The sequence below is a fragment of the Colossoma macropomum genome, unplaced genomic scaffold (genome assembly GCF_904425465.1).
Source record: "Colossoma macropomum unplaced genomic scaffold, Colossoma_macropomum, whole genome shotgun sequence".
NCBI classification, from domain to species: Eukaryota; Metazoa; Chordata; class Actinopteri; order Characiformes; family Serrasalmidae; genus Colossoma; species Colossoma macropomum.
In genome coordinates, this window is record NW_023494799.1 from 2096974 (window position 1) to 2117270 (window position 20297).

A 20297-nucleotide genomic window follows, 5' to 3' on the forward strand; every position below is an offset into this window, starting at 1 on the left:
GGTATTTTGCAAACACTAAATTGGGGAGAAAATTGGGTAAAAACAGAAAAAAAATCTTCATTGTTACATGGTAAATTAAAATGCTTGCAATTACACTGTACTCTTTGCTGCTGTGCTTGTATCGTCACAAAATGCTTTATTTAAAAAATTCCCTTTGGTGAAATGAACAGAGGTTCATACCTATTAGTTCCACACTGCAAAAAGTGGTCTCTTGTCAAGTACAATTATCGTAAAAATATAGTCAATAAATCTAATATTTCTCCTGTTGAGTTTGTTTAAATTAAGTTTAAATTAAAACTATTTAGTTTATATTTAGACATTCTGTACTTGTTTTAAGTCAATTTATCAAGTAAAATTGTCTCACTATACTGGCACCGAAACAAGCTCAACAGGAGAAATATTTTGATTTATTGACTATATTTAAGATAATTTTACATGACAATGCAGCGCATTTATCATTTATTGTAAATCAATGTGTGATTGGTTGGTTCCTCTGTCACTTCCTAATTATGTTGGTAGTTAATCTAACGTATGAGGCCTTCCATATCAACCCATTCATTTTGGACTCGCTTGGGAGCGCCCTTTAGTGTTTGAGAAACCTGGAAGACATTGCAGGGTGAACATTCTCCTCTCTACAAGTTCTCAGGCGCCGTTTTAAACTTCTATAACTAAATGATTGTATTCTTTTACATTAAAATGTTTCAGCATTTATAAACTATGATTTTGCTCAAATGCTCCACCTTAACCCACTCATTTTGGACTCGCTCGGGAGCGCCCTCTAGCGTTTGAGAAACTCGGAAGACATTACACAGTGATAATTCTCCAGCTGAGAATGAGCTGAGAAATGGCTCCATCGTGTGACCATTCGTGAGAATTGCAGAAGGCCGTTTCAGACGGAGCCCAAACCGCCCCAATCTGCTGTGAATTGTCGCTTAAGTCTATTACAATGTAAAAGTCAGCTTTACATTGTAATACGTAATAACATAAAAATAAAAATAAAATAAATGGAGATACTTGTTTCCTTAGGATGGTGATTATATGTAAATAAGGTGATCACTTCTATGTCCATGCATATATTTACATGTAAAAGAGTCAAAAAAAAGATATCAGGTTTTAATAAATGTATTATTACTACTACTCTTGCTGCTCTTATACTGTTACAGCTTTATTGTTAGATTGTATTTTTGCTCATTTTATTTTATACGATTTGTGAGTTTATTTTTGGAATAGTGGGATTCTAAATAGTTAATTTAATAAGTTATTCTTCTTATTATTAGCTGTTTATAAAACTACGATTCATTCGTTAAAACTCTAACTTTGTGTATTTTTTTTTTTTTGTATTTTACTTTTTTTATTTACACTAATAATTATTATGCAAATATATTCAGGGTTTCGGTGGGAGGGAAGCGTTCTCTTGCTCTACCCGTATTCCGAAGAATCCAGCCCTCCTGCGCTGCGATTGGCCAATACTCTCCGTGAAGCTGAACGGCTGGCCAATCTTTGCGCAGTAGAGGCGGGACTTGTACGAGTACTGGTGGGAATAAAAATCCCGCGGTGCAGAAAAGCGGCGTGGTGTAGGATTTCCCCCTCAGTGCTGAGGAGACTGCAGGTTGAAACACGTGGGAAAAAAAGCTCCGAATAAACTCACTTTCCAACAGTTTAGTGATTTATTCTCGTGTTTCGGAAAAACACCATCCAGCCATGGTGAAGCTCGCGAAGGTAATCCTTTCATTTCATATTTTTGTGAACGTTAGAAATGCTTTAACCTGCTTAGATCTAAAATGAGGTCTTAAGAAAACTTAACGTTAACCAGTTTAGTTTAACATTTACAGCTCAGCTCACGGAATATGCAGTATTTTTTCATGCTTTCCGATTTAATTCGGTGTGTTTTGGTGGTATCGGTTTTTAATGCAGAGTGTCAGTGTTCTCATAAAATAAGTGAAAATCTTGTGCAGTGTTTAAAATGGAGGTTTTCGGGCCTTCTCCATATGTGCGCTGATTGCACCGTTATACGACTTTTGGTAAAATCGTGATCTTAAACTCGATTATTTATCTCGGTGTGTCTATTTTTATAGCTATCGTGCTTAAATGTCTCCATTAGGGGTCCAAAATGTGTTAAAATGTGTTTAACCATGTTTAAAAGTCGACTAAAGCGTGGCGGAATAACACGACGGTGAAGTCGCCTTCGAATTTTCCGTTCCACCTTAAATGTGGCGGCAGTTTCGTTGTGGAGCCCGTGGCGCCAGGCTGTAACTGCTGGACGATTTAAGGTGGAACGGATAATTCGAAAAAGACGCTGGAGAACAGGAAGATTAGTTAGCCTGGGTAGCTAACGGAGAGCCTGGCCAGCCTTAGCGGTCACTTCGCGGCATATTTGTTATTTGTTATTGTGTTTATTTGTTTACAGGGTCGTTTTGGAAGCGCAGTGTTTTTAGTTTATTTACATTTATACGTTTCTAGTGCAGCAGAGGCGCCTAACTTGTTAGCAGGCTGCAGTTAGCTTAGCATAGTCGGCTAGCGGAGGCCTCGGCGTGATGTTCGGTTAACTGGGCTGCTTCAGCTCGGTTAGCTTATCTTTAGCCTAGCTTCGTTAGCTTTAGCACGAGGCCGCTGCTGCTCCCCACGTGGGGTTTGTCCTCCTCACACGTGGCCTTTGGACGAGACCATCATGTTAGATTTCACTTATTTATATTTATTTACCGAATAAACTGTAAAGACTGAATTCTACACTCCTTAGAGTGACGTTATGTCATGGTTATATAGATCATATTGCAAGGCGTATATTTCTTAGAATAGCATGTCGTTAATTGTTTGAAGTAATGTGTAAGTAGTGCAGAATGATGTATGACTGATTGTAGGTGTTGTGATGAAATTATGCATCATGATTATATGCTTTTTGGAGCATTATATAGATAGAAAAATCAAATAAAAAGATACTAATCACAATAATAATAATTTATTGTTATCAAACTTTTTTCTGTTTCAACTTCAGTTTAAGATTTCTCACTTTCAGACCTCTTAAAAATAAAATATGTGCCATGATGTTATAAAGCTTGCGACGGGTGAATTGTATAGGATAATATGGAGCAAGTTAAATGGAATAATGAATGAAATGGTGTCCGATAATAAAGAAAAAAATTCCATCAAATAGGTTTTATGGAATAAGCTGACGGATAGTCTTAATCGCGGTGTCCCTGATGTTTTGCAGGCAGCAAAAAAACAGGAGCCCCCCAAGAAAAAGGCTCCCCCACCTCCCAAAGAGGTTGAAGAGTCCAGTGAGGAGGAGGATGACAGTGAAGAGGATGAGGAAGAGGTGAGATTTTTGTTTTTTGAGTATTACTTTTTGTAAATTATCTTTTGTTTGTTTGTTTGTTTATTTATTTATTTATTTTTCTGCCTCATTCGTAGGTGCCACCAGCCAAAGCTGTGGTGCAGAAGAAAGCAGCCCCGGCAAAGGCAGTAAAAAATGGAAAAACTGCTGCCAAGGAAGAAAGTGACGACGACGATGATGAGGATGACGATGATGAAGATGATGAGTCCGGTATGCGGTGCTTTTACATTTGTAAAATAGCTTATGCAAAAGTTTGAACACACTGATTTGCATGATTTGTTGATTTTTCTAAGCGAAAACAAGGGAACATCCTCTACAGCGAACACAGAAATGCTTTCTGTGAAATGTAGTTAACTAATGAATAATGAAAATAAAGTATGAGTTAAATTCAGTCAGTAATTTGTAATCGTGCATTAAAACGTGCAGAAGTGCGTCTTCTGTAGAGGTTGTGTAACTTATTTACACTCTGACAATCAACAAAACATGTAAACTGACTGTGGGATGTTCTGTAAGACAGTTGTTTTCAACGTTATTCATTTCGAGGTCCACCTGTTAATCACTAGAAAGCATGAAAGACCTAAAGAAAACCAAAGTTAACTTTTTTTGGGGGAAATTTTCAACACAGCTTTGTTTGGGTGTGTAGCCCTGCGACACATGGCAGTTAACACAAGATATCAACAGAATGGTGGCAAATTAAAATATATAATTTTCGTGGACCACCAAAAGGTGCTTTGGGGCCTGGTGGTTGAGAAGCCCTGCTCTAAGAGACCTCAGTTGTGCAATTTAACACTATTTATTTTATTTTTTATTTTTTTCTTTCCCTTCTTCTCATTATTAGAGGAGGAGGCGCCCCCACCAAAAGCAGCGAAACCTGCTGCAGCTAAAGCAACTCCTGCAAAGAAAGCAGCCCCTGCTGAGGAGGAGGACAGCGACGACGATGATGATGAGGATGATGACTCTGGTATGGTTTTTTGCCACTTATAAAATGGGTTTTTATTAGATTATGTACAGCTCAGACAAGACAAGCTACTGAGCAATGCTCTTGTGAAGGTTTACTAGCAAGCTGGGCATCAAAAAAGGTTTAGATTTTCAGAGTATTGGTTGATTCAGTATTGGTGATTATGTATTCTTTCCCAGTTTAGAGCTGCTGCTTAACGTTTCGTTGTTTTTATAGATGTACAGCTTGATAAATGCTGTAGTGCTGTATCAGTAAATCAGAAGTAATGCATAATGAGGTTATAGGATAATTCCTTCTGGCAAGATGTTCTCCAGTCAGGTTGATTTTAGTGATAGATATTTAAAACGTGCACTTTTTCTTCATTGCAGAAGAGGAGCCTCCTGCACCAAAGAAAGCCACACCTGCTAAAGCCACACCTGCAAAGGCAGCTCCTGCTAAAGCTACCCCTGCGAAAGCCACACCCGCTAAAGCAGCTCCAGCTAAGGCCACACCTGCTAAACCTACACCTGCGAAGAAAGCAGCCCCTGCGGAGGAATCAGATGACGACGATGATGATGACGATGATGAAGGTTTGAAATAGTAAAATGATTAATCATTTGAATACAAAATTGGGTTTTCAGTCGATCACTTATGGGACCATCGGTCTCTCCAGATTTTCATAGTTTTTTGTGGAGAATTGTTAAAATTAGCCGTCTGCGCTGCATCATAAGATCTTTGACGATACTTAAAAAATACTGCAGACCTGAAAGTCAGAAAATGTCCACTTGTTTGCATCGGCAGGTTGTCTCACAGGGCCAGACATGATCTTGTAGCGAGATCACACAGAGACAACCTGAAACTGTGGAAAGCTGTTACCACCAAGCCTCCACCAACAGGTTTTCTCTAAATCCTGCCCCCAAATGCCCCCATTCCATGCACTTTTAGTGTCTAGAGTATCGCAATAACTAGTGGTGTCAGTTAATTGATGCTCACAGTGATGGGTTGTGATTAATCATGATTAATCGTGAAGTCTAAATGGCGGCCAGAACACAAGCTAAACTTCTCAAACAGTGGAAGCGAATCGTTACCAATGTCACATTAAGGCCTGAAACATACTCGGTGCAAATACACAAACTCAACGGACGCGTCACAGACGCATCGTCCTTTTGTAGAAACTCAACATGCTTTTTTACGTTACTGTGGCAGTTAAAACACTGTGCTCTTGGGGGCGATAGAGGACAGATCAGAACAGAACAGCTTGGCTGCCCCTTGCTGTAATGCTTGATGTAGATTGCATTTTGAGTTGTTGACAAATTTTACAGCAAAACGATGCACAAATCCGTGTCTGTGTAGCCCAAGGTATCTGCATTTGTGTACTACTGTGAAATATGTTTCTGGTCTGGCTCCCGGCTGCATCGTGGCAGCTATTAAGATCGCGTACAGCTGCTGCTAACCTGACGTTAACGTCTGCCACCTATTCAGCCTTCTGAAGCCATTCACTCTCAAGTGGTGGTTAAATTATCTTTTTGTTTATTTTTATTTTTTTGCGGACTGTGATCTTTTATTTTTTATTGCAATAGTAACCATGTTTTGATATTTAGAAAACGTGAAATGTGAAACTTTTTTGTTTACTTTCAGTACATTTACAATTTTCAGAAATATCAGAATGCAGCATTAATAAAGGGTGTGGTTTATTCTGATTTGGCAATAGATGAGTCAGAAGAGGAGGAAGCCCCGCCCCCTAAGAAGGCAGCAGCTGCCAAACCTGCAGCTAAAGCAGCTCCAGCAAAGGCTGCCAAGGAGGAATCTGAAGACGATGACGAGGATGATGATGAAGATGGTGTGTATACACGTTTATTTTGGGCTTCAGTGTCTGGCATCAGCACTTCTCATGATTTGGGGGGTGATGTGGAGTAATTGTGCACATGTGATGAGCATCTAGGGACTTAATACTGAAAAGATTTGCTGATTTGTTTGCTCTGATGTGCCTGATTCCTCATCCATGGAGCTCCTGCTGTCACTGTGGATCACGGCTTCAGTTCTCATCGTGTTTTCACTGCAGATTCGGAAGAGGAGGAGGAAATGGACACCGCACCCGCTCCTGCCAAAAAAGCTGGAATGGTGAAGGCCAAGGAGGAGGAAGAGGAGGATGATGAGGATGACGAAGACGACGACGATGAGGATGAAGAGGAGGAAGAGGAAGAAGGTAACCATTTGAAAAGTAGTTATAAGAAGCACAGGAAGGACAGAAGTTGCCTGCAAATAAATGAGTCTCTTTTTTTAAAACAAGCAAAGAATCTCAGGTATTTTGAGGTCTGAGGAACCCACACATCAGGAAAATGGTCAGTAAGATACTAGAAAAAGGCAAAGACTGTCAACTGGTCAGATTTTTAGGTTAAAATAAAGCTCTGCTGATCGTTCAACACAGTTTTATCAATAAATGGTCTTAAACTCTGGAGTTAATGTAGAACTGCTAATTCACCCTTTAACCCTGAAGATCAGTGCAGACTGCTGGTCACCATAGTAACACAGACAACAGTCTCGCCCAGCTAGTAGCTAACGAAACGGCAAAGAGGAAGATTTAAGACGAACATCGATAATTTGGAGACTAATGGGCTTATTTGCCTTTATAATCACTCCAGCTGGACACACTAAAGTTGTGAGGCTGAAGTCAGTTTGTCGTTCAGATTCTCCTGTTCCACCTTAAACGGTGCAGCAGTTATGTTCTGGCGCCTCAGGCACCTTTTTAGGTGAAACGGGGAAAATTCTAACAAGAGGCTGGCAAATGAGAAGCAACTTCAGCCTCGTAAAAAATTGAATATTGAGATGTTGTTTTATAAGAAACTGTTCTACTTTTGGAAAGTTTCCTGCCAGAGATGTGAGAAACATTTCGTTTTGTACATTACAATTTTTTTTTTTTAACCTATACTAGCGTATTAGCACAGACACATGTACAGCCAAGATGGTAAAATGGATATAAGATGTGGCTCCCAAGGTTTTGCGCTGAAAGAACAAAATTTACATTTGGGTTGCGACTCCTGGGCTAGTCGGTGGTAATAATATACGTTTTCTAGAACAAATAATTGATTTGTTGTTGACTATTAAATTAATCACCAGCTATTTTGGTAATCGATTAATTGGTTTGAGTAGTTTTTTTTGTTTTTTTTTTATTGTAATTTTTTTTAAAGGTAAAAATTCTCTGATTTCTGCTGCTTAAATTTTGAATATTTTCTGGTTTCTTTACTCCTTTGTGACACCAAACTGAATATATTTTGCAGTGTGGACAAGAGGATGTCATCTTGGGATTTGGAAAACTGTGATCAACTTTTTTTTTTTTTCCACCATTTTCTAACAATCGAGAAAATAATCAACAGATTAATTAACAGTGAAAATAATCGTTAGTTGCAGCCCTAAAGTGTGTTTAACATGCCATAAATTTAGTCAATAAGAATGGGTTTCAAATGGCAAATAAGTTTAAAGGGTAGAACTTTAAATAAGATTAGTGGTATATTATAAAGTGTCAGAGTTTGCTGTCTTATGAGTAATAATTTCTGTAGGGTAATAGTGGGTTTTATTCCCCCCCCTCACTTGGCTGTTTGGTTGGTTTACTGCAGTGTCAGTTAACTGTTTCTGACAGCATTGTTGCTTATTGTCATTATTTATTTTGAATTTTTTTTTTTTTTACCTGATTGTCTCCTTGGAGTGCTTTCACACCTGCCTTGTTTGGTCCAAAGTTATACCTTATTTTCTGAGAGAGAGAGAGAATATATTCATTTTTCTCCATTCATATGTAAAAAGGCTGCCTGCTGAACTGACCACATGCAGGATGCAGGTGTGTCATGCAGAGTTCTTCAGTGCTCTCACTACGGTACAATGTGAAACCAAAACTAACCAGATCAAATGTGTTCAGTGTAACAGAAACATGGCTCTTGGTATGGATCTTGGTTTGGACCTTGGTACAGGCTTTTAGGTGTGAAATACACCCTTAGAAAATGAGTTTTTGTTTTCTTTTTAAATCTGTAATCATCTAAAATGTCTCTTGTAACCCAAAGTACTGCTTGCTTGTTATTTGCAGCTGCTCCTGTCACTCCAGGCAAGAGGAAAGCGGAGGATAAGAAGGAGAAGGGAACTCCTCCTTCTAAGAAAGCCAAGGCTGATGGAGAAAGTAAGATTGACAGCATGGAGGCTGTAGGCCAGTGGCTCCTGATCCCAGTTGTGCACCTTTTTGCAGAGTTGCCACTGTATTGGAAACTGCTCAGTCTAGTAGTGGGTGGTATACGCGTTCATCTGGTAGACCAGTTTAACTTTTCTTCGGATTGAGTTTTGTTATTAAAGTTACACCAATTACACAACTAATTTTCATTTTATATGTCAAAATTTTGGCTGCTACTGTCTCTCTTAAACCTCCACGTACTGGTATGCAGTTCGAGACTGTAGTCCCTCTGTTAATACACAGGTTGGACATCCAGTAGCCCTTCATCAGTGGTCATTTTCTGAGCACAGAACTGCTCTTGACTGGAACCCAGTAGTGACACTAACGTGTGTGAAAACCCCAGCAGCACCGCTGTGTCTGATACACTTGAACCACCCAAATAATTTGCAGTCTTGTGGTCAGAAACTGCCCATTGATAAATAAGATATGGGGGCTATTTAGTGGTGCAGCAACGGATGAACTACAGTGTTTAACTGTCCGCCAAAGTGCTTCTGTATGATGGGTGTTTCTGATAAAAATTGCCTTTGAGCCACAGGGAGGTTAGACATGAACTGGCACCTCTGGAAACAGCAGCATGTGTGACTGGGATGGGGCAACACTGCTTTAGGCTTTGTGCTCTGCGTGATGATCATTAAGGGACTTAATACTGATGTGTGATGTCACCTTTTCACTGTTCTGACTTAGTGCAGTTGTATGGCTGTTGCTCTTTTTCCCAGGTAAACTGGCTCCTGACTCTGAGCTCTTATCTTTCAGCTTTCAGTCTCTTCGTGGGCAACCTGAACGCAGATAAAGGTTTCGATGAACTCAAGGAAGCTATCGCCAAGTTCTTCAAGAAGGAGAGTCTCGACATTCAGGATGTCCGTCTTGGAGGCTCCAAGTGAGTTGATGGATTTGGTCCTAGGCTCGGTGTGCACTGAACGACAAAAAATCTTTCTAAAATGGAGAGCATCACAAACTTAACGTCAGTTTGTAACAGTTTTCGTGAGGTGTGTAAACTAGACGACAAGGCAAAGGGGTGTAACACACAATGAGTTTGGGCTGTAAGAGCTCAAACTCCTCAGATCACATGACACAAATAAAACTTACTGGACCTGTTTGTGCTTTTGTGTGTAGCAAAAGCACAAACTGGGGACTAGAATGGGGTTGAGAGACACTGATATCACAGTATGAGCTGGAGACATATTGCACTACAAACTGGGAGCTGAGCTAAAATTGTCAAGAACGACCTGACATCTGGATCCAACATTATAAACATTGATATCGGCTCTTATCTGCCTGTCTTTACATGTAGCTCCACTGTCTCCGCTCTTCTAGCTCTCTGATTGGCTACTCTTTGAGTAACTCATTGATTAAATCTCTGACCTTCTCGCACTTCAGGACTCGTGAACGTTTTTGAGCCGTAAATATCAAACGTTTAATAATATCGGAGGATCTCTGATCACTCCAGAGTTTTGATTGGAGGGCTAAAGACTCACTCGTTTCTCCTCTCACTCTACGGATCATCCACCCCATCAGTCGCTTCCGATTGAGCTCCCGAACTGGGAAATCGCTTCAGATTGTGAAAATTTGTCGCAAGGGGCAAATGGGTGTTAAAATCAGGCAAACAATCATGTCGTGTCAGCCCAGCTTTAATATTTGATCGCACGTTTTGCTGCAAGTGAAATCTTACGGTCGGGTGAATTTGTGACTAAAGAATTTATGTGACTTGCTGTTGCAGGAAGTTCGGTTACGTCGACTTCGCCTCTGAAGAGGAGCTGCAGAAAGCTCTCGCTCTGAACGGGAAGAAGTGCATGGGTCTGGCCCTCAAACTGGACAGAGCAAGAAGCAAGGAGAACTCTCAGGAAAACAAGAAAGGTAGTCTTTTTCTTTGTTTTCATTTTTGTTTTTTATTAAGCTTACTACTGTTTAGTGTTGTATTTAATAGATTTTTCTGTAAATTTCTGTATAACTTCAACTTAAGCTGTAAACAGAGATTCAGAGTGGTTTGGTGTGAAATGCTTCAGATGTCTTTACAGTGGTGGTGATAGGAACCAGGGGTCGCCATGACTACAACACAAATATAGACATTTATTTACCGTCCAACTTAGTCTGAAATCTTCTCAAAACGATCATAAAACAGTGTCTCAGTCATCAGGCAGTGAATTCATAACCATTTCATGTAGTAACTTTCTGTGAGGGAGCTTTTAGAGGTGGACGTCTGGTTCCTATCACCACCACTGTGAACAGTTCTGAATAGTTTTCTCTAGAACTTAGCATTTAGCATCAAGCCGCTCTGAATGGTGGATAGGATTTTTGTTAATTGTGGATAATAAATTTATTGTAAAGAAAATTACAAAAAATGGAATTCCACATTTACACGATGCCAAATATGATGACACTTTTTTTCACCTGAAACTCTTGTGTGGGTTTGAAAAGATAGTCAAGTACTGATTTGGCAGCACTATCTGTAGCATTGATGATGAATTGATAAACACAGTAGGTGATCATGTCTCTGGTTTGTGTTGTGTTTTATGTATGTTCCTGCAGAGAAAGACGCCCGTACGCTGTTTGTAAAGAATCTGCCATACACCATAACACAGGATGAGCTGAAGGAGATCTTTGACCAGGCAATAGACATCAGGATACCTATGGGCTATAATGGCTCCAGCAGAGGGTAATGAGCACTGTTTATTTTATTAAGGTCCACAGTAGATGATCGCCTCGACTTTGACTGACGTTTAAGTATTAGCGCACATTTAACATGGAAAAAAATCAAATCACTTAAACTTTTAACACTAACACTATTACTCTAACCACACAGTTCAGTGTGTGAGATGTAAACAGAGTGATTCAGAGCGGTTTGGTGTGAAATGGTTCAGATGTCTTTACACTGGTGGTGATGGGAACCAGGGGTCGCCATGACTACAACACAAATATAGACATTTTATTTACTATCCAGAACCACCAGTGAACCTACACGAGTCTTCTGAGTTTTATATTGAAGGTTGGTGGTAAAATAGTGGAAAGTTTCAGCCAAGAGATTATTGTAAACCAGCGTCTCGGGCAGTGTATTCATAACTGCTGTGAGGGAGCTTTTAGAGGTGGACGTCTGGTTCCTATCACCACTACTTTGAACAATTCTAGACTCTAGAACTGAGCATTTCACATCAGATCTTTTAATCAAAATATTAGTTGTGCAGAATTTTTTTGGGGGAAAATGGTGGAATTCACCTTTTAACCTAACCCTAAGGCCTGATTCACACATGCTGCTTCTGCGTAGTGAGAATGGTGTGGAAAGTCTTGGTTTTCATTTCAGCGCCTGTGTTAACTGGTCAGTGCTTTCACACAGGTTGTATGAAGTGACAGAGCGTCCGACGCACTGAAGCATTGCGTTATTTACAGAATAGCCCAGGCGCAGATTTTTTTTTTCCGTCCATGTCACGCAGCAAAATACACCAGCCATAAAAATAAATGAAAAACAGAAAACCGTATACAAGTTTAAGCTTTTTTTTTTTTTTGTTATTTTTATTTTTTGCTGCAGACAGATTTTCCGCTTGATCTACAACTCTTGCCAAATCACAAGTCAGAATGCTGTCTAAGATAAACAAACATACTGTTCACTTTTATATTTTTATTGAGCAGAGAAACTGATGTGACCATCTATTCGTCTGTAACTTTCTCGCTGTTCCACAGTACAAACGCTGTACATATGAAAGGTCAGCACATTTGAGCTGTAGCGCTCACGCCGTGCAAATGTAGCATGTGTGAATCAGGCCTAATGCTGGTATTTAATTGTCTCTAGAATGTAAGCAGCTACAGTGGACCTTCTAAATAAAGGAGAACCCAAATATCTGATCAGTTTAAGATCATTTCACTTGCAAACAGGTAATTGATGGTTGTTTGTCTTGACAGAATTGCATACATCGAGTTCAAGACTGAGGCGATCGCAGAGAAGATGTTGGAGGAGACGCAGGGTTCAGATGTTCAGGGCCGTTCCATCATGGTGGACTTCACAGGAGCGAAGAGCCAGCAGCAGCAGGGTGGCAGAGGAGCAGGTGAGCAAAAAAAAAACTCTCAAAAAAATAAATGTATGTATTCTCCTGGCCAGAAAGGATGAAACTTTTTCACCTGAAACACCGTGTGGTTCCTCAAGATAGTCAAGTACTGATCTGGCGTAGTGACTGAGGTGGGATTATTGAGATACTTCAAATGCCTGACTAACTATTTTTATTCTTTACCTCGATCCTCTCTCCAGCTTTCTCTTCAGCTCCGGGAGGTGCAAGCAAGGTCCTGATTGTAAACAACTTAGCCTTCAGTGCCACAGAAGAGTCCCTCCAGAGTGTGTTTGAAAAGGCTGTCGGCATCAGAATACCACAGAACAACGGCCGGGCTAAGGGGTCTGTTGTTTTGTTTGTTTATACCAGCAGTATGTTTGATGAAACTATGATGGAACCTCATTACAGCTTTAAAGGGCCGGTATCATGGAAAACTGAAATTCCCTCACTTTTTAAACCAGTTTGAAAGGAGTCTGAAATATGTAAACGTTAAAGTTACAAAACTTACCATTCGCTTCTCAAGTCAACAGTCCATGTACGAACACTACACTGCAAAAATAGCCAGTTTAATTCATTGTTTGTTACGTCACGTCATAAGAACCAACTCATTTGCATAATATTTTGTGTGCCTGTTTCTTTAAAATGTCTATTTTCCATATTTTAATAGTATTTGTTTTCTATTTCTATTTCAATCTATCAAATTTGAAGTTTTTGTTTTTAATCATTTCAGTCTATTAATTTTAATTTATTTTTGTCTATCTTTTGTGTATATTTACCAGGTTTTAATAGTTTTTAGTTGCTATAATCTGTCAATCTATCTGAATCTGAAGTTTGTTTTTAATTATTTCTGTCTATTTTAATATTTACTTATTTTCTTTCTTGTGTGTGTGTGTATTTATCATGTTTTATACCCTGGTGAAGTAATTGCTATAATCTATTTTGACCTATTAATTTAAATTTTTAGTTTCACAATCAATTTCCATATATATCCAATATTGTGATTTGCAACTCAAGTTTGAGGTCAGATAATTTTTATAAACTAAACTCCAGGCTGTATTAGTTGTGGCATAGTATTGATATTTTAATACAGGATTAAAATCATGTCACTGTAAAATCTTCCTACTGGGTTAAAATCACAAGTTATTACTTTCAGGCTATACATTGAACACATTGTAGCTTCATTTGTGTTACATAGCATGTTTTACACTAAAGCAATTCAATATGCTTTACATAAATGAGTGAATAATATTTACATAAGTTGCATAATATTTCATAAATAAAAGCAACAAAAGGAAAACGATCGTGCTTACGAGTGAAAAAATAAACATAGTGCCAGTCGTTTAAAATAAAAACAAAAAGCAAACTAAAAAGGAAATTAGTCAGGGGGTGTGAGTATTAACATTAGCCTTCAACGTAAAGATTTTAGAGCTCAGTCATACACGCAGTGCAAGTTCAGACTGGATTAAGGTTGAATGTTGTTTCTAGTCACTTAAATCACAGCAGAACTGACAGGTAAAACTACTAAAGCTCTTATACACCTTTTACTGTCCTCCTGTTTCTTCTCATGAGCTCCTCTCTGTCTGACCAGTGACAGTGCATGGATTCGCACGAGAAGTAGAGCAGTGTTCACAGTATAACGGGTCACTCCTCTGTAGTGGGAGTCGCCTATGCCTCATGTGAGACACTTGATGTGTTCATTTTAATTTTATTTATTTGTTTATTTTATTTATTATTTATGTATTTGCCTACAGCAGCTCTGCACATTAATATTGTGATTCTACAGCTCTGAGCGCTTTTTGAAGAAGGCGCAATACAGGGCAGCCAATCAAAACAGAGCTCATTTACATTAAATGAGAATCTCTGATTTGGTTAGATTATAATTCTTTAGGAAACGAGTCGGTATATCATGAAATCTCATGGGTATTTTCAACATTGGTTATTTTAGTATTGTTTTGGTTTATTTTTGAAAGTAATTTTGAAAATTGGCCCAAGTATTGACTCCCCTCAGTGAAGATCAGTAAGAATGTGTCTTTTGTTTGCAGCTACGCCTTCGTGGAGTTCGAGAGCACAGATGACGCGAAGGAGGCGCTGGACTCGTGCAACAACACAGAAGTGGAGGGCAGGACGATTCGGCTGGAGTTCAGCCAGAGCAGAGGAGACAGCAGTGGTGGCAAAGGCTCCTCAGGTGACCCATATAGCCAGAAATGTTACCACCTTAAAGGAGCAGTTCAGTGAAAAATCGCTCAGATGACTGGCTGAGACATGTTTGGTATCTGAATTTTGCTCTTTGTTACACCAGAGCTAAACTTCGGTCTGTTACCTGTAAGCTATTTTAGCCTCATAGCTCCAGGTTAAAACAAGACTCAAAGTTCAGACTTAATTTTTCACACTTGTCCTGGAAAAATCGACTCCACGCCCAGGTCTGATTCTGAGGCCGCATTACAGAAAACTCTTAAGTCTGAGCCCATATCTTATCTGCTTTGTTGTCATGGCAACTTCAGTTAAGACTGAAGTTCGGACAGAAGACGTTACAGAACAACAGTTCTTAAGTTCTTCATCTTCATCTCTTATTTCCAGATAAGAAAACGGTTTTACAGAAACATCCTAAGTTGCCAAAATATCCTAAATATTTTCTTAACTGTAAGATAAACTCCAGAGCGCCTTAACTTCTGTTTAACCGTCTGTTTCTATTGTTTTATACAGTGAGAGGCAGCACAGTTCAGTATAACCAGCATAATGACGCCACATTAATCTAAACTGAAAACGGAGCTTTGAGTTGAGGTTTTTTCCATAACAGCGTTTTAAAGATCTCAGACGCTGCAGACTCGATCTCCACCGCCCCTCTGATCACCTTCGTGTGTTAATGTTGATGATGAAATATTACAGTGATGGTGGTGAATAATGAGACGGAGCTGAACGTGTGTCTGTTTATTAGGAGGAGTAACGTTAGCGCGCTCGGCTAAAGCGTTTGGGAAATGGAGACTGAAACTGGGGAGCGACGGCGCTCTGATAAACAGCAGGGGGCGCTCTCACTGTATTCACTACTTAGTTTATCACACTTTTTTAACACCAGTGGCTAACAGCAGCTAACGTTAACTGTCTGACTAACTTGATTACATGTTTACGTTGCAGCTGTGCACGTATGGTCAGTTGCTAGGTAACTGACAAGACAGTTGATTGTGGACTTCAGTAGAGTAAGTTTGATGATAAAAGATGCTGTAAGATCCTTAAATTAAGATCAGATTTGCTTCTGTAATACGAATTTGTGAAATCTTTATCTTGACCTGTCAGATCATAACTTAAGACTAAAAGATAAGAGGTTTCTGTAATACAGCGTCTGGGCTCGTTTGGGGGAGGGGCTCGTCATCTTATATAGGGGCTTTTTGTCCTCAACGGTTCTCGACATCATGGAACTTGAAAAGAGACGTATTACCATAAGTTGAAGCCGTCACATTACAGAATGAACCAAACAGGCGGCGCTGGGAGCGGATAACTTCCACACGCAGAGTGGACCACAGTAGAGTTGGGAAACCGGGACCACCAATTTCAGGAGAACCAGAACTGGTTCCATGTTCCGCTTTCACACTCAACCAAATGTACCGAACCTGCAGAGCAAGCGATCCTGGCTTTGGAAAAGCCTTGTGTGTGTGAAAACACCCTAATTGTGTCTTGGCCAGTCGGCTAAGGTTGCAGTTTTTGCAGTGAACTTTCCTTTAATAAACAACTGGGACCCGTTTTGACTTCTGAGACTAAACTTGGCTTGTATTTCATTGCTAACTTTTATCTCTACAGGTCCCACAAAAACACTGTTTGTAAAAGGTCTGTCAGAGGACACTACAGAGCAGACGCTGAGGGACGCGTTTGATGGGGCTGTCGCTGCCAGAATCGCCACAGATAAGGAGACGGGGTCTTCTAAAGGGTAATTCAACTTTTGTAGCTTTGTGGTTGATCATGCCGAGCAGCGTTCTTCAGATTTATTTCACTTTAGATGTTGTATCATTAGTGTTTTACGCAACTGAATATTAGTTGAAAATAGCATCGAATAAATAAATTGAACAAACAGAACTAAACGAGTGCAGAGCCATGATGTTACACAGCTCAGTGATTTCCTGCTCAGACATGCCTGATTCTCATGCTTGGAGGGCTGAATAATGAAAATGCATAATTGCAATTTTTTTTATGACCAATATTGTGATTGTAGCTAAAGTTTGTTCATTTTTATAGCCTAAACTCCAGGCCTGTATTAGTTTTTGCATAGTATTGATATTTTAATACGGGATTAAAATCACATCACTAAAATTTTCCTACAGGATTAAAATCACAACTTGTTACTGTAAAAACAACTCATTGCAGGTTGCTACTCACTAAGACGAGTTTGTTTATGTAGCATGTTTCATACAAAAGCCTTTCAACATGCTTTAGACCCTGCAAAAAAACTTGTCAAGTAAAATCTAGTCTAGTTTTCCTAATGAGATTGTTGTAAGCTTATTTTAGGAGTATTTAACTTATTTTCCGACATTTTGTACTTTGATTTTAAAAAAATTTCTCACTATATTGGCAGATAATTTTGCTTGTTTTAAGAAACGTACTTGAAACTAGTAAAATTACCTGGCAGTCTAGTGAGAATTGTCGATAAAGTAAAAGGAAAAAAAAATGTCTAGAAAAAACTAAGTGCACAACCATCTCAAAATAACAGATCAACTACAATTAAGAATTTCATGTGACAAAATATTTTTGTTTTTGTTTTTTTGCAGTGTAGATATAAATAACATTTTTTTTTTTAAAAAAAAAGTGCTTTAAGTGGAAAAACAAGTGATGCGTAATCATTATAAATATTAGCTTATTCAAAGTAAAGTGCTGGATTTTAGAGCTCAGTCGTACTGATGAACAGTACATGCAGTGCAAGTTCAGACTGGATTAAGGTTGTATGTTTCTCTTTCTTAAATCACAGCAGAACTGACAGGTAAAACTACTAAAGCTCTTATACACCTTTTACTGTCCTGCTGTTTCTTCTCATGAGCTCCTCTCTGTCTGACCAGTGACAGTGCACGGATTCGCACGAGAAGTAGAGCAGTGTTCACAGTATAACGGGTCACTCCTCTGTGGTGGGAGTCGCCTATGCCTCATGTGAGACACTCGTTCACCCCTGATCTCCTCTGGAATGTTCTCTGCAGTAGTTTCAGATGATGAACCCGAGCTCTTCTCTCTCAGGTTTGGTTTTGTAGACTTCGACAGCGAGGAGGACTGCAAAGCTGCCAAAGAGGCCATGGAGGACGGCGAGGTTGACGGAAACAGAGTGACGCTGGACTACGCCCGGCCGAAGGGTGAGGGAGGCCGTTCCGGGGGTCGCGGCGGGTTCGGAGGTGGCGGCGGATTCAGGGGAGGCAGAGGAGGACGGGGAGGTTTCGGCCGAGGAGGTGGCGGCGGATTCAGGGGAGGAAGAGGAGGAAACCGCGGTGGAGGACGAGGAGGCTTCAGAGGTAAGACTGAGACACTTGGCCATAACGGGCAGCTCCTATCCAGATAAGGTCCAGATAAGTCTGACCGCATCACAGCTGCACATAAATGTGTAGATTAAAATCGCGCCAGACCATTAATGATGAATACATGCATGCAGTTCATACCTAAATAAAGGCCCAGTCCCATTTATTTTTACCCCTACCCCTTGTTTTCGAGTGTTGCCCCTTGGAACTGAGTTACAGGGTAGTGGTTGAAATCTTCCCTCTGAAATGGGACCCTCAAATAAAAAGAGCATCACTTCATTAACAGCTACCAGCGCTGCTCTGTAGGCGACCCTGCCAGTCTGCAGAGGAGGGTAAAGTTCAGCTCCTCACTGCTGGGCTTTAGTTACATTTAGGGCATCATATGCCTTCAAAGAGGGGGGCAATTATTTATTATCACCCACCACTGATTCTTCAGTGATATGAAGCTGAAGTCAGATATTCACCAGCTTCTTGTTCAGAATTTCCCTTTCCACCTTAAATGGAGCAGCAATTCTGACGCCTGAGATGGCAGAATGTAACTGCTGCAACATTTAAGGTAGAACTGGAAATTTAGCTAACTAGCTACCGAGTCATCAGCACTACTAGGGTGTTTTAATGCTTATTATGAACAAAAGGACCATGATACATTGAAACAACAGACTAAGATAATACAGTGGTTATTGGAACTTTTAACAGAAAATTCTCACATTTGTGGGTTTCTTTGGTCTCTTGTTCCCCATCTTGCCGGTTTTTCTTTTTTTCTCATATCTCTCCGTTTGGAGTCTCTGAAAAACCTCTGTTTGGAGGGTCATGTAGCCCTAACACTTCACCCTACCCCTCTATCTCAACAAGAATCGGGACACCCTACCCCTAGACGGAGGGGTAGGGCTGAGTGGTAGGGGTGAAATGGGATTGGGCCCAAGACTGCCGATCTTGTCTAATCACTTAAATTTCAGTAGAACTCCAATAAAATCCAAGGCCGTTACACATCAAGCTCATTTTCTCATGCGTTTTTTTTTTCTGCGTTGCGTTAAGAGCGTAACGGCCTCAGTACAGCTTTTTATACAGCTGTTAATGTCCTCCTGCCTCCTCCCACGAGCTACAAACAGCGACATTGCACAGCTACATTAATGCGTGTCTGTTAGATGGACGGAAACCCAATTCGCATCCTTGCTTCTTTACTCAGATGCAAATCCAACTTTTTTTATTTTCTGGAATTTCCAGAAGCGTATTCCACAAAGCAGGCTTTCCCAGTTTAGCTACACACTTACAGGTGGTTCGTAATGGGTTCTTTAGTAAAGGTGGTTCGATATAGAATTATTTTTTTTTGTAAATTGACTTTTGAATTAATAGAAATTGTTCCTTGCGAGTTTTATTGAATTGTTAATTTAGTTCTTTAGTTCGTAAATGGAATTTATAAGTGTCTGGAGTGGAACTGAAGTCGTGCTGCTTTTCTTGCCTTGAATTTTGATCTTGATTATTCTTACCTTTGTGTTCCAGGTGGCAGAGGAGGTGGAGGATTTGCAAAGCCACAAGGAAAGAAGATCAAATTTGATGATTAAACCCCTGTTTTTTTGTTTTTCTATTTGAACGGACTCTGTTTTCCCCCTCCTCACGCGTCTGCTCTAACGGAGCCTTTTGGACATTCCAGAAAGCGTTGAGTATGTCGTTCCTGGGCGGATTGTCTGGCTCTCCGCCCTCCTGTCTGAGATGTCCTTCAGCACCCCTGCGCATCTTCATGTTTTTCCCGTTGAGGGAGAGGTTGAAATGTGAATATCGTGAATAATGCTCTGTTGGTCTAGATACATTTTTCCTTTTATCCTTTTGTTAAAGTATCCTTAAATGGTTATTATTTTTGTTTTTTTTTTAAGTTTGCTTTAGGTGCGTGTTTTAGCATAAATGTACAAAGCCTATTGTAATGGATTGATTAAATATTACCCAAACTGTTTTGGGTATTTAGAAACTGGTAAACTGGTGTACTGTCTTTAAACGTCGCCTCTGAGGACGAAGTCAGGTTTATAGATATCAGCATTTGGACTCTGTGTAACTACGTTGATTAACGTTCATTTCCGTATTTTTCATGAATGTGTTGAATAAGAAAAAAACTTACAAATTTTGAATAAACTTAATGATTTGTAAAGTAGGCGGTGTACTGTGCTTTGTTTAAGGGAACGAGTTATTCGTGTCAGTGCTACTTTAGCCGTCCAGCAAAACGGTGCGATCTAACTGGATTTCTCAGTGATGTTTACAACACACATACAGCTGTTTTATTTACCATCATAACCACTAGTGAACCAAC

The 20297-nt window shown here is 39.8% G+C and overlaps 1 protein-coding gene and 3 non-coding genes across 4 annotated transcripts; all 4 read left to right on the top strand.

The window, feature by feature from the left end:
- Positions 1–1570: 1570 nt before the first annotated feature.
- On the top strand, positions 1571–19961 carry ncl (nucleolin). Its single transcript, XM_036586262.1, has 17 exons — positions 1571–1719; positions 3209–3313; positions 3409–3541; positions 4170–4292; positions 4658–4858; positions 5980–6108; positions 6331–6474; positions 8344–8433; positions 9235–9358; positions 10199–10335; positions 11008–11134; positions 12373–12515; positions 12716–12857; positions 14558–14700; positions 16308–16434; positions 17727–17995; positions 19499–19961. Exons 1-17 carry the CDS (start codon positions 1702–1704, stop codon positions 19558–19560), a joined length of 2217 nt encoding a protein of 738 aa, XP_036442155.1. The 5' UTR covers positions 1571–1701; the 3' UTR covers positions 19561–19961.
- Positions 6189–6256, top strand: LOC118819581. The gene has a single exon (XR_005008184.1). It is a non-coding gene; the product is annotated as a small nucleolar RNA SNORD82 (small nucleolar RNA).
- LOC118819579 lies at positions 14072–14202 on the top strand. Its single transcript, XR_005008182.1, has one exon. It is a non-coding gene; the product is annotated as a small nucleolar RNA SNORA75 (small nucleolar RNA).
- On the top strand, positions 17523–17653 carry LOC118819580. The gene has a single exon (XR_005008183.1). It is a non-coding gene; the product is annotated as a small nucleolar RNA SNORA75 (small nucleolar RNA).
- Positions 19962–20297: the final 336 nt, after the last annotated feature.

Excerpts from the sequence above, each read along its gene's own strand:
- ncl (XM_036586262.1), top strand. Across the intron at positions 3,314-3,408 it reads GTGAAGAGGATGAGGAAGAG|GTGCCACCAGCCAAAGCTGT; the intron begins GTGAGATTTTTG and ends CCTCATTCGTAG. Across the intron at positions 6,475-8,343 it reads AGAGGAGGAAGAGGAAGAAG|CTGCTCCTGTCACTCCAGGC; the intron begins GTAACCATTTGA and ends TGTTATTTGCAG.